The sequence below is a fragment of the Amblyraja radiata genome, chromosome 13, assembly GCF_010909765.2.
Source record: "Amblyraja radiata isolate CabotCenter1 chromosome 13, sAmbRad1.1.pri, whole genome shotgun sequence".
In the NCBI taxonomy this organism is placed as follows: domain Eukaryota; kingdom Metazoa; phylum Chordata; class Chondrichthyes; order Rajiformes; family Rajidae; genus Amblyraja; species Amblyraja radiata.
In genome coordinates, this window is record NC_045968.1 from 30,694,324 (window position 1) to 30,710,823 (window position 16,500).

Genomic DNA, 16,500 nt, shown 5'->3' on the forward strand with positions numbered 1-16,500 from the left:
AAATCTACGAAGTTGAAAGAAATTTGTGATAGCAGATGATGAGAACATTCTCTTGCTTTGCCACGAGGTAGTAGGGTACATCCATGCATAATATAAACCATTTATTTAAGAGAAGAATTTGTTTTATTTTGGCCGATTATATTTTGTTTAAAAACAACTACTTTAAGACAAATGCCCAGCGGTTATTCTGGCTTTCAATTTGTTACACTTTGACATTTCAAGATAAAAATAAAACACAGATTATTAATGCTCTGTCCATATAACAAAATGTTTCTCTGCATGGATACATATCTTCTTTCAAAAACGTTTCCTTTTAACCACATCAGCCGAACAATATTTAACAAAAATATAGAAAGGAGCCTACACTGTGCTGCTAGGTATACTCTCCATAAATATTGGAAACTATATAACTGCAGTTATATGTGGAGCAGAACAGTCAATCACCAAGGAACTGCCTGGAGTTTTGATCAGCAAAAATATCAAAAATATCAAAGAGTACAAAGTCATTTACAGAAATCAATTTGCAATTTAATTTAGTTCCAGATAATTCAATGTATAAATCCAAAACAAACAGAACTCTGTGCCAAAGGATGACAGCTGGCGTGTCTGTACCTTTGTGCTTGTTGAAATCTGTTTCTCTAGTTTCTGTGATTTAGTGTCATGGATCAAGAGCTGGATTAACAGTGGCTTTAAGAAAATTTAGAAAATTCTACTTTTGAATTTGTTGCCAGAAAATTCAAATATATAAACCAAATATTAATATGATTATACTTAATAGCTGCAACTGGTGTCGGCAAAACATTTCAGAAATGTGGTCACATGCTGTTCATGAGATTCTAATGTAATGGCTAAACAACTGAGTAAAGAACACTGAATCTGTGATTCGCTGTTGAAATCTTACTCATTAAAAAATCTCTTTTTTTTAAAGTTTAAAGAAAAATATCCCTGTATTTTTTTTAATAAAAGTACGCTTGCTTAAAATATCTGGGAACTGCATTAGAAATTGTAATATAGTAATAGAAATAGATCAAAGACAGGAGAGACTTCAGAATCTGTAATCTGGACACAAAATAAAACTGCTTGAAGAACTCAGCAGGTCAGTCAGCATCAGCGGTCAGAAATGCACAGTCAATGTTTCAGGTTGAGACCCTGCATCAGGACTCTGCATAGATTAACACATTTTAAAGATTGATCCAGTTCTTAATTTTTATCTGCCTTCATTTTGTTTTTGAAAATCATGAGTAATAAAATGAATCTGTAGTTTAACCTAAAAACATTAGACCTCTCAACTATGATTGGCTCCCATTTGTTCATTGACCAGATAACCTGTTTACAATTTATCCTCATGGTCACTCAAACTTTCCTCAATCAGAGACATCCCCTGGCTGTCTTTTTGGAACAGTTGAGATTCAAACAAGCTGACACCGCTAAAGTGTCTTCGAGAACAGAATCACAGAGCCGGCAAGTTATACAGCATAGAAACAGGCCTTTTGGCCCAAGTAGACCATGCCAACCAGGTTGTGTACTCAAGCTAGTCTCATTTGCCTCCAAACCTTTGCTATCAATGTATCTGTTCAAATTGTAACTGTACAATGGTTCATAACTGGTTGGGATCTGCCTATTACTTACTTTGACTGTTCCAGATCTATTTCAATGTGATAATAACTCCGGTACCCCCTACCAAAGGCATCTAGCAACTTATTCTGGAGTAAAATTCTGAGGGGGGAATTGGCACTGAAACACAATGTTTTTTGCAGTTTGGTTTGCACACATCAATAGACTTCCATACACACCAAACTACTGGCTCACTCAAAAGTATGAAGTAGTAATTACACAATAAAGATAAATATTAATGCCCATTCCCCACAACAGATAAAGTTTGGATTGGATGTGATGCTTCATTCCCAAGTGCAGAACGTATTTAGAGCATGCAATGCAGGTGTTACTCTACCTGTGTTTTGGGCACAGATGAATGCCACTTTATTGGTGCCAGGCTTGATTCTCAAAAAGCCACACTCCCTATGCATTGGCTTCCTAGTTTCAGGATTAAAACCATTACATCTGTGAAATAAGTGAAGAAATTGAATTTGAATATATTACAAAAGATCAAACAAATGTCACCATTAAGTACAGGTTCCCAAGCTAAATGAAACTTCTTGGACGCTTCCCAAGCAGTGATGTTCATGTTTTAAAATAATTCATATTAACAATGAGACAACATTCATACCTTTAACAGGTAGTGCCAGTTGACATATCAGCAATAAGCTCACACTTTATTTCCATTTCAAAAGAAATTGGTTGCTTGCTTATCATTGATAGAATCAAAATCATACATCATCCTTCAGCCCAACTTGACCATGCTGACTAAGATGCCCCATCTAGGCTAATCTCATTTGCCTGTGTTTGGCCCATATCCTTCTAACCCTTAACTGTCCATGTATCTGCCCAAGTGTCTTTTAAATGTTGCTATAATAGCTGCCTCAAGAACCTTCTCTGGCAGCGTGTTACATATATCCAGCACTGCGTGTGAAAAAGGTTGCTTCTGAGGTGCCTATTAAATCTTTCCACTCTCACTTAAATCTACGTCCTTTAGTTCTTGATCCCCCTACTCCGAGTATGTTCACATTCTTCTGAACACCAATTTTACTCTCTCATCATGGGACAGGATCTTCCTCAGAGTATCATATCTAATGAATCTATATTACACAGAACCCAAGTCAAGCATTTCTTTCCGTCTAAGCACAGAGACCAAAACTACACACAGTGCTCCAAATGTAGTCTACATCAAAGCACCATGTAATCTCAGCAAATTGTCATAACTTTTGTACTCCAAACTATTGGTAATAAAGTCCAATATTTAATTTGTGCTGTATCTGTATGTTTACTTTTTGTGAATCATAAACCAGCATACTGTGATCTATTTGTACATCAACGTTTACTCATTTGGCACTGTTTAAATTTTCATATTTTCTCACATCGCATGCCACTTATCATTACTTTGTTCACACATTTAATTCTTACATACCCATTTGAAGAAACCTCACATACACTTTGCAATTCACTTTCCCACCTAGTTGTACCTCATCAGCTAACTGGATATCTTTCACTGTTTATTCATCCAACTCATTAATACAAATTGTGAATAAGACATCCCCAATCTGTGGTTGCAGAAAAAAGATTTCAGTAACTTAATGATTGTCCATAGTTTGGGTTCACTTGCATCTCTCATGCCACCTATGTGTATACATAAAACTTCAATAATTCAGCACCCAATTGTTGAAAAAAAAATCCTGATAATCAGGCATTAGGCTCCCTCATTAGTCTGGAATATGAACTTGACAAGGCCATGTTGCAAACATGATTAGTGGCTGGAGCTGGAGGTCAGGGTCTGGAACACCAGGTGCCAGGTTGGAGGCTGAAAGTTGGATCTGGAGTGCATGAACATTTCTCACTCCCGTGAAACTTGCTGTGTTCATTGGAGAATTTATTATAACACTTGTAACCAACAAATAAAGTGAAGTAAAAGTGTGTTTGGGTATGAACAGTAGTAACATCCTATAGTTTGGATAATCTGCTAATTTAGCAATGTAACTGAACAATGTAACTGTAACAGATTCCAGGAGTGTTGGATTCTAGAATTTTATTGCAACAAGTTTTTGTGTGCTAGCCAAATCTTTGCTGCACCATTTCAAAACCTCAATCCTTCCCCTATACCCAAGTAACGATGTCAGACAGCAGTATGTCATAATCCCTTGAACTCCAAGTTACTCCACACGTCTATGTACCTCTTCCCACCCAACTTCATCAAATCCTATTAACATACCCTTTGTTCATTTGTCCTGCAGCAAGTCCAAGTGGTTGCAAATTCCACACTTTAAAACTTGTGGGTAAAAGTTTCCCCTGACAGTTACAGCTGAGAACAGCATGGTAGTACAAGCAGTAAATAGAGGAAAGTCTGTGTGGGACTTAAGAATGTAGCAAATACGGGAAGCACTTGCATTGATTAATAAATACTCCTGAAGTGCATCCAATTAATTGCAGAGAGCTGACACATTCTTTGTTCACCATGTTCAGGAAATCTAATAGTCCCGGCACAGAACAGCCTTGCCCAGCCGCATTGAGACAGCCGAATTGATAGATGGGGACAGGACAGGTATTTCGGTAATCATGCATGTGATTCCAGGATGGTAAGATGTCACTTAACAGCTGCAGAGCATCCTGGCAGAAAGAAGAACAAACAAGAAACTATTGTTCATACAGGTACAAACAAGACAGGTGGAGAAAGGGATGGGATCCTGCAAACAGATTTTAGGGAGATGGTTTTAAAAAGGTCTGTACTGCCCTGGGACCTGCTAAGTATATAGAAATAGAAGGAAATAGCAATGGATGCATTTGGGACGGATGGTTTTTGATTACGAGGAATTAGAATCGTTTCTGGGACAGGTGGAACCTGCACAAATTACAGACAGATATTAGAAGGAATTCAGGAAGGAGCGAAACAAAGTAGCTCGTCGAAGTGAGGAATGTTGAGGATTAAATAATGGCAAGCAGCAAAAGATGTGCAGAAAAATATTAAATGGAGCAAAATTAAAGGTGCTATATCTAAATGCATGCAGCGTTCTCAACAAAATAGGTAAATTAACTGCACAAACAGAAGTAAATGGTTATGATTGCCATTGAAGAAATCGCAGGCTACTGATTGACCAAACCTGGAGCAGAATGGCAAAGATGCAAGGCAGCGTTATTAATAAAGGATGACATTAATTTATGGTGAGAAACCATCTTAACTCAGCAAATCATGATATGGAGGGATTCCAGGAATATAGGAATAGGGCAGGAAAGTGGCAATGAGGTAGATCAGCCATGATTTGATCAATGGTGGAAGAAGAGCGAAAGGTCAAAATGCCCACTTCTGCCACCAATTCTGATGCAATGTTCTAATCGATGGTTAATCTGCAAAATATCAGCACCACCTACTTATTTTACAAATTAGATTTTTGTAACAAAATGGGAAAACCAAATCTCCTGGAAAGAGCTAACCAGAAAGCCGCGTTATCACTTGTATTGTTGAAAGTCAATATTTAACTAGGAAAAGAAGACATCTTGACTTACGAGATATTCAGCATGGGCTGACCAACATGTGTGATTTTGATTTCCTCCATGAACTTGAAAGGTTTGATGGTTGGGTAGCAACCTTCCCCCGGTGTGTCTGAAATCCATGTACCCAACATCCACGAGAGGGGCTCAATGGCTGGGTTCAAACAAACAACTACAGGAGAAAAACAAAACAATTAAAGAAGTCAAAAGACTTGCCTTTTATGACTGGCGGAAGAGCAAAATAGATTAAATACAAATAGGAACGTGATGTGGCCATTTAGCCTCTTAAACTTGTTTCACCATTCAACAAGAATGAGGCAGATTTTCTACCATAACACTATTTTCCCACATACAGCATACAGAATCCATCAATCTCTATTTTCAATGAATTGGCCTCAGCAGTCTTTTGGAGTAGAAAATACCAAAAGATGCACTATTTAAAAAAAGGTACAGGGGCAATCAATTTGTGCTCACCGAAGTTCCAAGAATAACAAAAGTGACCATTTTTTGTGATATTGGTTGAGGAATAAATAGTATCTAAGGAACCAACTCTATTAGGAACATTTTGATGATCCTATAGCAAGACACATGTTTGAGAACAAAGTGATCTTTATTGGCAGATACAGTCAGACACTCGCGCGCTGAGAGTGAGCACTGAGTCCCTACCAGTTGGGCAGGCCCGTGATTCATGACGTCATCTCCCCGCCAAACGCAGTCACGTGCCCAATCCAGTTCTACTAACCAGGGTTCGATCTATTATTGGCCTAATCACCAGATGGTGCCACAATCCCTTCCTACTCCATTCTGAGGTTTCCACCTGTTTTAAGACCAGTATCATCATCGGTGCCAAAGAAAACCAAGGCAGTGTGCCTTACTGATTATTGTTTAGTGGCTCTGATATCCACACTTATGAAGTTCAGCCGAGAGGCTGGCCAGGGCACACATTAACTCCAACCTTGCCTACTGTTGCCAATAAACTAATTAATTGCCCACTGTTGCAACAGGTTCACAATATACACCATGTCCCTGGCTCCATGCTCAATGCTCAAATATCTGGATAACAAGGACACCTATAGCAGACTCATTTTTATTGATTATCGCTCTGCCTTCAATATTATAATCCGAACCAAACTCATTTCCAAACTCCTGCACCTAGAAATCAGCAGTACCATCTGCAACTTCCTGACCCATAGACCAACGCTGCAACACTATATTCTGCACTCTGTTCATTTTTAACTTTGCTCTACCTGCAGTAATTGTACATGGTTTGATCATACGGTACAGTATGATATGACTGGACAGTGTGCAAACCCTTATATTTTCAACTCTATCTCAGTACACATGACAATGATAAACCTACAGCAATGGGGAGCTATAGTTGAAGGCTTCACAGGACAGAAATTTGACAAATTATTAAAGTTACAATGCAGATCTCTCAAACAATATTCCCACCATGAGCAGTTACCGGTTAGAGGGCAGAAATACCCAAGACCTGTCACATACTTTCAACATCTCCCACAGCAAATCCCAATTTTCAAATTGCTCAGTAACAATTGGTCATTCTAGATATATTTAAAACTACTTCACCTATTATGAAACATTTTTTTTTTTCAAGAACTTGTTTTCTTGCTATTGTCTCAGTTACGTTCTGGGCCTGTCTTAGATGAACTTGAGTGCAAGGATGTCATGTAATTAGGTGACCTATGGGAGTGACTGGCATCCCCACCTCCACCTTGCCTGCAGCAATTGTATCTTGGAACATCCTGTCTTGCCCTTAACCAGGTTTTCTCAACAGCTATAATGTTCCAGTTGCTTAGTAGGTGCTGGAAGTATTATCCCATGGCTATCGCTAAGGGTGACCTTTATCTGCTAATGGTAGCACATGCTTGCCTTGCAGAATCAATCCCCAAGACCTCTGAGCTTACAATGTTCTCGCATGTGAAGCAGTAAGACTATTTCTTACTGTAAGGTGGGGCTAACAGTGACGCAATGGAACATCAAGAACAGGAAAACAACAACTCGCTCATTCAGGTGAATCAGGACTAGAAGAGTTGAGCTACAAACTAGTCCAGCAACCGCCCAAGAGTCACACTCAGTAATGTGTTTCAACAGGTACTTACTAGTCTGTCTCCTTAGCAGAACATTTTCCTTTACTATTGGGAGGAGAATCCTTGCTGATTTTGGCAGCACAGTGTATTCATTATTTAGTGATCCTGGACTTCTTTTTTCAGACTGAGGAACTCAGGAAACTCATGGCATCACAGAAAGGATACTGCCCTCTGCCCTCCCTCAACTGATGATTAAATACAGAATCAAGAGACAGAACATAACTTGGATGGGGTCATTCAACCCCCCATTACCAACAGTTGCTCAGTATCTTCACCACAGTTGAGCGGTCTGAGGCCAGGTGAACATAGCCTCAGCGACTGAACTGCAGCAACTAAGGAAGGAAATTCCTACATCCGTACTCCTTTCAGAGGTGCAGATTTGCATAACCGTTGGGGTGGTCATCATACAGTCCTCGTGGGGTGTAATACCTGACTTTATAGAAAGGCAACCCCCCCCCACGCTGCAGTGAAAGATAGAAGTGAGCCCGAGTGTCCTAGAACAGGAACCCATGTGCGTGGTTACTGTCAGCAGAGGAGGTTTGTCTTTATTCCTGAGATACTAATCACCACTGACAAAGCTTTTCCAGTGATGTCAATGAAGTGGTGAGTTTCCAGACGAATAGTTACCATCCTGGGAAGTACTTATCGTGAAATCGCCATTTTATTTAAATAGAGCTCAGAACATTAGGGGGGAAGTTGAGTACAGTACAGTATTTCCATAATTTATTGATACTGTACTGGTAGTCTTTTGAATTAATGACGGTCCATTCCATCACAATTTTTTCATTTCTTCTGTCCTCTTGTTCCCCTGTGTTCAATTAAAAACTTATCCCACTTCTAAATTCTTAGAAACAATGACACAGAATGTCAAAAAGCTGGAGTAACAGCGGGGCAGGCAGCATCTCTGGAGAGAAGGAATGGGTGATGTTTCGGGTCTCGACCCGAAACGTCACCTATTCCTTCTCTCCAGAGACACTGCCTGTCCTGCTGAGTTACTCCAGTTTTTTGTGTCTATCTTCTATTTAAACCAACATCTGCAGCTTCTTCCTACTACAGAATGTCAAATCTCTCTTTCCCTGTACAACAGCAACCTAACCAAAGCAATTCAACCACTTATTGTTTCAGAATTCCAGCATTTGCTGTATTTTGACAAAATATTAATACAAGATGGGCATCTGCTGAAAGGACACATGATTAAGTGTGACCCAACAATTTGAACTGTGCCATCACAAAAAATGGTTTATTTCATAAAGCACGATTCAATTCAGATTTTTACAAGCAGCACTGGATAACAAAAAGAGTATTGTCTGATCCTTTATCCCAAGCCAACATCGAGAGAGGCCTTCTCTATCACACAGATCCTCTCTTCATAGCCAGAGTCTCATTCTCACTGCATGCTGCCCTTGTGATGTCAGCTGATCAAAATTTAACATAAAGTGCAAGAACAAGCCCTTCAGCCTAAAATGCCGATGCTGAACATGATGCCAAGATAAACGAATCTCATGTGCCTATACATGATCCATATCCTTCCATTCCCAGCATATCCATGGGCCTATCTAAAAATCTCTGAAAGGGCCTGTCCCACTAACGCGACTTTTCAGCAACTGTCTTGACCTTCAAGCTCGAGGACACTCGCCTGAAAAACCTCGAGCTGGATCGACCGTCAGCAATGAAACTGCGAGCCGGATCGACCGTCTGCACACACACACACACACACAAACACATCGCAAAGGCGGGGTGCCAGGGAAAGCTGGGGAGCATTGTCTGAAATTCACACCCGCGATGAACAGGAAGGTAAAAGACAGGTGGCACAATTATGGTAAGACCTTTAGAGAGCGCGGGGGGGGGGGGGGGAGATAAGGGGAGATAAGGGGGGAGAAGGAGTGGAGACACTTTTAAGAAGCCAGACAACTTTTAATAAAGTCTAACAGGCATTTAATATTACCGGTCGGTTTACTTACCTCTTTTTTCTCAACGAGCTATTACCTTCGACTACCTTCGATTGCCTTCGATTACCTACTATAGCAATACGACCTACTACGACCTACCTTGACTAAACCTACGAGTAAAAAAATATTGATTTTTTCCATGGCAACCTTTTTTTTACTCGCGGGCATTTTTCAGCTTGCTGAAAAAAACGCCGCGACCTAACTGAGGCCTCGAGTACGTGGGGACTACTCTCGTGCGTGAAGGAGAGTTACAAAGACCTCCTAGGACCTTGTGTCGACCATGCTGTGCGAATGAGTCGAAGGCAAACTCTTCTAAAGTCGCGAATTAGGTCCCCGCAATGGGACAGGCCCTTAAATGTCACTATCATATCTGCCTCCACCACCCCTGCCAATGTGTTTCAGCCACCCACCAGTCTCTCTATTAAAAAAAAACTTCCACTGTGCATCTGCTTTAAACTCTCCCCATTCACCTTAAAGACACGCTGTCTAGTATTTAACATTTTCACCCAATGCAAAAGGTCCTAACTGTCTACACTATTTATGCCTCTCATAATTGTATCTACTTCCATCAGGTCTCCCCTCAACCTACGCACTCCAGAGAAAACAAGCCTAGCCAGTCCAACTTCTCCTTGAATGTAATACCCTGTAATCCAGGCATTCTGATAAATCAATTCTGCACCCATTTCAAAGCCTCCACATTCTTCCTGTAATGGGATGAGCTGTCTCTTAATATCTTCCTATCCCTTATACTCATTGCCCCAACCAATGAAAGCAAGCATACTATATGCCTACCTTACTAGTCTTTCTGCTTGTGTTGCCACTTTCAGGAAGCTGTGGATTTGCTACTTAAGATACCTCGGCACAGTTAAGGGTCCTGCCATTAACTGTATACTTTCCCCTTACATTCAACCTCCCAAAGTGCTACTCCACACACTTGCTTGGATTAAACTCCTTCTGCCATTACTCTGAAGGTAGATGATAAAAATGCTGGAGAAACTCAGCGGGTGAGGCAGCATCTATGGAGCGAAGGAAAAGGTGACGTTTCGGGTCGAGACCGTTCTTCAGACTGCTCTTTTTCCCTTGCTGATCTACATCCTGCTGTACACTTTGACAACCTGTCCGCAACACCAGCAATCTTGGTGTCCAGCAGATTTGTTGATATTCCATTGCGAGGAGATGTCTGTGAGTGAATATTGTTGACGGCACATTTCAAGGAGCAGGAATACATGCTGAAGGACTCTCACGCGAGTCGTCTCCACAATGGTTCTGTTGGCGTGGACCACCGCTTAACATCTTGCTGACAATGGACACCAAGGGTTGGACTATGTATCTGCGTCCCCAACACTTCACCGCTGCATTAAGGAAGAAATGCGGCTGGCTTAAGTAATAATGGCATTTGCTGAATATGCTGTTTACTGAATATATTAACGTATAGATTTGAAACAAAAAATTATTATGCCTCATTTTGCATCATTGGTTTTTTTTTGGCTATTCAAACAATTTAATTTCTCCTGAGAGCTAGCTTGAGTGAATAATTTGACAGCAAGGATAGAAGACTGAGAAAGTACATCTTCAATGACCATGTTCAGTCAAGTTAATAGTTTCAAAAATGTATTTTCAATTATCACAGATTATAACCTCAAACACGTCATATGATGCAAGTAGTGTGACTCGTCACACAGCAAAGTAATCCAAAACTTTCTGTGCACACGAATTGCCAGTTTGGCAACTTATTATTGCTCTCTATTGTCTATTTTCACAGCTACACCATGAATTAAATCAAACTCTCAGTCACTGAGAAGAGTGATTGTTGGCACGTGTCCCTGTAGATATCGATAACCCATGCTCCAAAGTGAAGAAGTACTGTCATTGTGACAGTGCATACAACTGGCCAGGGCCTCCATCCTTATGGACCTTATTTCAAATACAAACACCTGTCTCGACTAGAGAATTTTTTTAAATGTAGGATGATTACGGGAAATGTCAAATCAGATTTATTGTCATATGCACAGTGTGAAGAGGTAAATGAAAATCTTGCTAACAGCAGTATGACAGGCACATAGTCCGAGTCAAAATGTAAAAATTAAACATAAATTATGCTTACGTTATACAAGACAGTGAGAACGGCAAAGACTGCAAAAACAAATTTAGCAAACAAGTCCCACCATGGTAGTGCAAGACGTGGGTCTGTAGCAGGCACGTGTCATCAGGGTAGGCAAGGTAGGCAGTGCCTACCCTGACTAAAATTATAAAATTGTAATTATTAAATATAAATAGTAAAGGCACTGGAGAATTATGCCTAAGAGATCGATCTCTTAGGTAGGCATAATTCTCCCGTGCCTTTCATCCGCACCACATGTAATACGCGAAAGTATGTGCAGCTCACGTGTCGTCGATGCTGCTTCAAGCCTTCAATGACAAGGGGAGCTGAAGGCAGCGGAAATTCTGCCTTTGCACCGTGGACTGCATGCATGTGCTGCGCAGCAGCCTACTGCGCATGCGCAGCGCAAGTTTCATGGCGGGTTTTTCAAACATGAATTGTCATTATCTTAAGAGTATCTTAAGGAACAAAGAGAGAAGAATGGAGTTCGTGTACAAATAATATGGTAAGTAAATTTCTTTGAGTTATATGTTTTTACATACCGTATTTCCCGGCAATGAAGACGCTATTTTTTACCCCAAAATTGAGCTTACACCTGTGTCAGCGCGATCAAGGGACCAATTGAGGTTACTCGCGCTGACACAGGAGTAAGCTCCACCGCCCGCTGTCCTGTTATCCATCGGTCGCTGACCCGCTCCGCTCTATGATCTTTGCTCTTGAGCTGGTCCCCTCACTCTCCGGTCTACATTGAAAGACACGGACCGGGCAGTGAATGCCATGCAGTGTCACCCAGCGCAGCAAGTGAGGTCATGTCCTGCTCCCGGCGGTAGTCGGAATTTAAGGATTTGCAGTAAGTGGCTGACAGGAGCGAGGCCGGTGAGCAGCAGAAGAGAGGTGTTCAAACGGAGAGCACTGCCAAAGGTGAGCGGGCCGGCAGAAGGCGCTGAGGTCCCGGCGGCCCCGGAGGAACTCTCCCCCCAATTGGTCCCTTGAACTAGTATTGTATTCACTAAGACCGCAACTGATTCAACTTGTCCCGGTGTGCTCCCGTTTTTCCCAACATCATTCCACCTGCCGTCAACCTCCATCCTCCACCCATTCAGTAATTCAGAATGGAGGAGATTTGGAAGCCTTGGGCAAATTGAAATGTTACTTTCTTTATTTTTATTTTTTATTTGTTTGAACGTGAGAAATTCTATGTCCCGCCAGCCTTTAAAAAAAATTTAGCAACTCAAAATGGGGGTGCGTCTTCATTGCCGGGAAATACAGTACTTTATTAAGAGATAAGGCTTTTGAAGACAAATTACTTTATAAAAGTCGACTGACAGCTTACGGAGAGAACAACATGCGCATGCGCGGTTTAAGATATACTAGACCAAGTGCAGACCCGTTGGGTCTGCTCCCCCAATGCAGCCGTTACCTACCCGTAGCCCCCACGGGAGACGCGGTCCTCCAACTCAAGCGGCTCAGGAATCAGCAGTGCAGCTGTTTTTAAATGGCGTCTTTGAGGCGAGAGGCGGGCGCCAGCAGCCGTTATGGTCGCTGGCCAGCAGGAGGCGACAAAATGAGTGAGCTAGGCAGCCAGCAGCCACACAGTTTTAATAGTATATAGAAGATATATTTTTTAAAGCCGACTGATTGCCTACCCTGGATAATTACTCACGGCACGTGCCTGGTCTGCAATATTCCTTTGCTGAGGTAGAATTAGAGTTGTGTAGGTGAGTACAGTGCAGGTCAAGATCCTGACGATTGTAGGAAAGTAGCTGTTCCTGAACCTGGTGGTGTGGGACCAGGCTTCTGAATCTCCTGCCCGATGATAGCAGCAAGAAGAGGGAATGACTGGATGGTGGGGATCATGCGTATTGGTGCTCCCTTCTTAAATCAGCACCTCATGTAGATGCTTTTGATACAGGGGATGGCTGTGTACATGATGGAATGGGCTAAGTCCAGAACTCGCTGCCTCCGATGGTCCTGTGCATTGGCATTGCCATGATGCAACAAGTCAGGATGCTTTCTGTAGATGTATTAGGTGACATGCCAAACCTCTTTTAATCTCTATGAAAGTAGAGATGCTAAAGTACCTTCTTCATGATTGTGCTGGGGCTAGGATAGGTCATTGAGATGTTAACACCAAGGAATTTGAAGTTGCTAACTCTCTTCATCGCTGACCCATCATTAAAAACTGGCACGTGATCTCCTGACTTCCTCTTGCTGAAATCAACAATGAATTCCTTAGTTTTGTTGATGTTGAGCAAGAGGTGCAGTTAGACTTCACTCAGCCAGATGTTCTATCTCTCTCCTGTACGCTGACTCATCACCACCGTAATTTGGCCAACATGGTGTCATCAGTGAATGTATACACAGTATTGAACCTATGTTTAGCTACACAGTCGTGTGTGTAGAGCAAGGGACTAAGCACACAACCTTGAGGCGAGGAGGAGGTGTTATCACCGACCCACATTGACCAAGGTCTACCAATGAAGAAGTCAAGGATCCAGTTGCAAAAGGAAGTACTGAGGCCCAGGTCTTGGAGCTTGGTGATGAGTTCAAGTTCAAGTTTGCATTTATTGTCACTTAACCAACTAAGGTACAGTGAAATTTGAGTTACCATATAGTGAAAAGAACACAATACACGCATAAAATAAATTTAACATAAACATCCACCACAGTGGAATCAACATTCCTCACTGTGATGGAAAGCAATGAAGTTCAGTCATCTTCCTTCTTCGTTCACCCCTGGTGGTCGGGACATTGAACCCTCCGCAGTTCGCCGCTGTTGACGGTCCGATGTTCAAGCCCTCTCGTCGGGATGATCGAAACTCCAGCGTCGGGACAGTTGGAACACTCCACGGCATGGAGCTACCGAGTTGGCCACTTCTTACCGGAGACCACGGGCGTCATGGTGTTAAAGTCCATAGGCCCTGCGGTCGGAGCTCTTCTTCTGGTGATCCTCGGCAAAGGATCCCGGGCTCCGTGATGGTAAGTCCACGCCGCACCCGCCGCTTATAGCTCCGGGCCGGTATCCAGGTTGTTTGGCCGCAGGGGTGGACGGAGATGCGACACGGAGCAAATCGCATCTCCGTCGAGGTAAGTGACCGAAAAGAAGTTTCCCCCTATTCCCCCCTTCCCCCCCCCCACATAAACTAACCATGAAACATTGAAACAAACTTTTAGAACATACTTAAAATAATAAAGACAGTAGAACGGAAACACACAGACTATTGGCGAGGTTGCCACGACGGTGGCGCCACAAGGGATAATTGTGTTGAACAAGCTGTATTCAATTAACAGCAGCCAGACGTGTATGAATTGATCAAGGAGAGGGGTAAAGTCATAGAGGATTAAATAGTAAACCGTGGCGAGTACAACAAAGGCAAATCAGTGAACAGGTGAGAGCAGTGAACTTCAGCGAAGAGCGGCATACACAAAGAAAATAATTTGCACTTACGTCATCTCACTTGAGTAATATTGCAAAGGGCCTCACGGCCATTAAAAGTCTTTTTAAGTATATTCACTGTGTAACCAAAAAAAAACGTACCAGCCCAACTTTACATAAAAACAATGGGAGAATTGCCTGATAATCATTTCTGGTATGCAGGATAAATATTGGTCAGATTACTTGTTTATTTTCTTGGGCAATGCTTGACGTTGCTTCCTGCATTTCCCATAATCTGGATGTTATAACACCATTACACTGCAACTCATGGGGTGGGAAATTGCAACCTTCACGTGGTCCACCCTGTTTCGACTAATGCAATCAACCCGACGTGCACAAACAATTAGATCAAATAGAACAAGTTGACCTACAACTTTAGGCGGTGCACGCCATACACAAGAAGAACTGCAACTCATAATTGTGAAAAGGTGATCCACCTCTCACTCTTTTACCCTGTTAACAATCTGTGACCGTAGTTTGATTGAGTGGCTCAGCACACTTTGGTTCCTGGCTCACCATGAGTCTGCTATGCACCTGGAACTGCCCACCCAATGTTGCCCTACAATTCTAAGCTTACACAACCAATGTAACTTGTAACAAAGTCACACTTGCCACCTTTGTCGCATGAAATGCATCTCAAGAAACCAAACTGCTAACTCAAATTATGCAAAACCAGTAATGTGCATCAAATTCAGTTTCAAGAGAAATAATAATAGAATAATGTCCCATCTTGCTTCGCATTCTTTTTGTCAGCAGTTCGCAGATTTGTTGGTGTTATCATTATTGACAGCAAGGGCATGATCCTTACTGAGCAATCAAGGGAAATGCCGGAAGCAGCGTCAACCGATGTACATTATTTTTCAGCCTTTGAACCAGAGGTTTAATGGAGCAAATGCAGCTGGCTGCAGAAATTAGATTCCATTTTACATTCGTTTCACAAGGACTTGCAAGCTGGCATCAAGCAAGGCTTTCTTTGCTCCAACACATTTTCATTCTTTCATGCTGTAACTGTGTGCCTCATTTCCAACAGACTCCCTGCTAGGGTGAACCTAACCTAAAGGAATAATGAGAAAATATTCAACTGCAGCACCTACACTCAAGAATCAAGGTCACCTCGACTTCAGTAGTCAAGGTACATTGCGACGATGGTGCTTGCATTTGTACACAGAGACCAAACTCCAAGTCATCATCAACTCTTTCACCGAAGCAGAGGAGAGAATGGGCCTTCCATTAAACATTTGGAAAATAAGCTTCCTCTGCCAAGCTGCCCCAATTCTACAAAATTTCCCATCGGTGAACCAAAGTGTAGAGGCGGCGACTGTTTTGCCGAATACTTGAGCTCAGTCTGCCAGACCTGCTGGATTTCCTGGCTGCTAACCATTTTAACTCCCTTTCCTGTTCCCATACAACCTTTCTGTGCTGGGCTGCCTCCATTGCCCAAGTGAGTTGGAGGAAATGCATATTTATTTGTGGAAATTGGAGGAACAGCATCTCATATTCTATTTGAGTAGCTGATAACTCAATGGTATAAAGTGAATTATCCAATATTAAGCAGCTAACACTGACCCTTCCCCACCCACCCCTATTTTCTCCCTCCTCTCTTCCCTTTGCCCCACCTGGATACACACCTATTTCTCCTTCCATTCCCTTCCATCTCTCCTTTTCCCCTTCCCTTGCCCCATTCCACCTACATCCCTTCCTCTGGTCTCACATTTCACACTTATTGTCTCCTTATCTCACAGCCTTTAGTCGTCTTTTCATCTCTGGCCTAGTGGATGTAGATGAGGGGGGTTGATCTGCCAATCAACC

The 16,500-nt window shown here is 42.1% G+C and overlaps 1 protein-coding gene across 2 annotated transcripts in view; it reads right to left on the reverse strand.

Annotated features, from left to right (window-relative positions):
* LOC116979803 (THAP domain-containing protein 4-like) overlaps positions 1 to 16,500 on the reverse strand; it is a 45,160-nt gene that overhangs the window by 20,710 nt on the left and 7,950 nt on the right. Inside the window, exons 2-3 of one of the 2 annotated variants that reach the window (XM_033031635.1) lie at positions 5,113 to 5,269; positions 1,952 to 2,061 (exon numbers count right to left, since the gene is read on the reverse strand). In XM_033031635.1, the coding sequence (XP_032887526.1) occupies positions 1,952 to 2,061; positions 5,113 to 5,269 (267 nt within the window). The remainder of the gene's footprint in view (positions 1 to 1,951; positions 2,062 to 5,112; positions 5,270 to 16,500) is intronic. The other variant, XM_033031636.1, reaches the window with a different exon arrangement.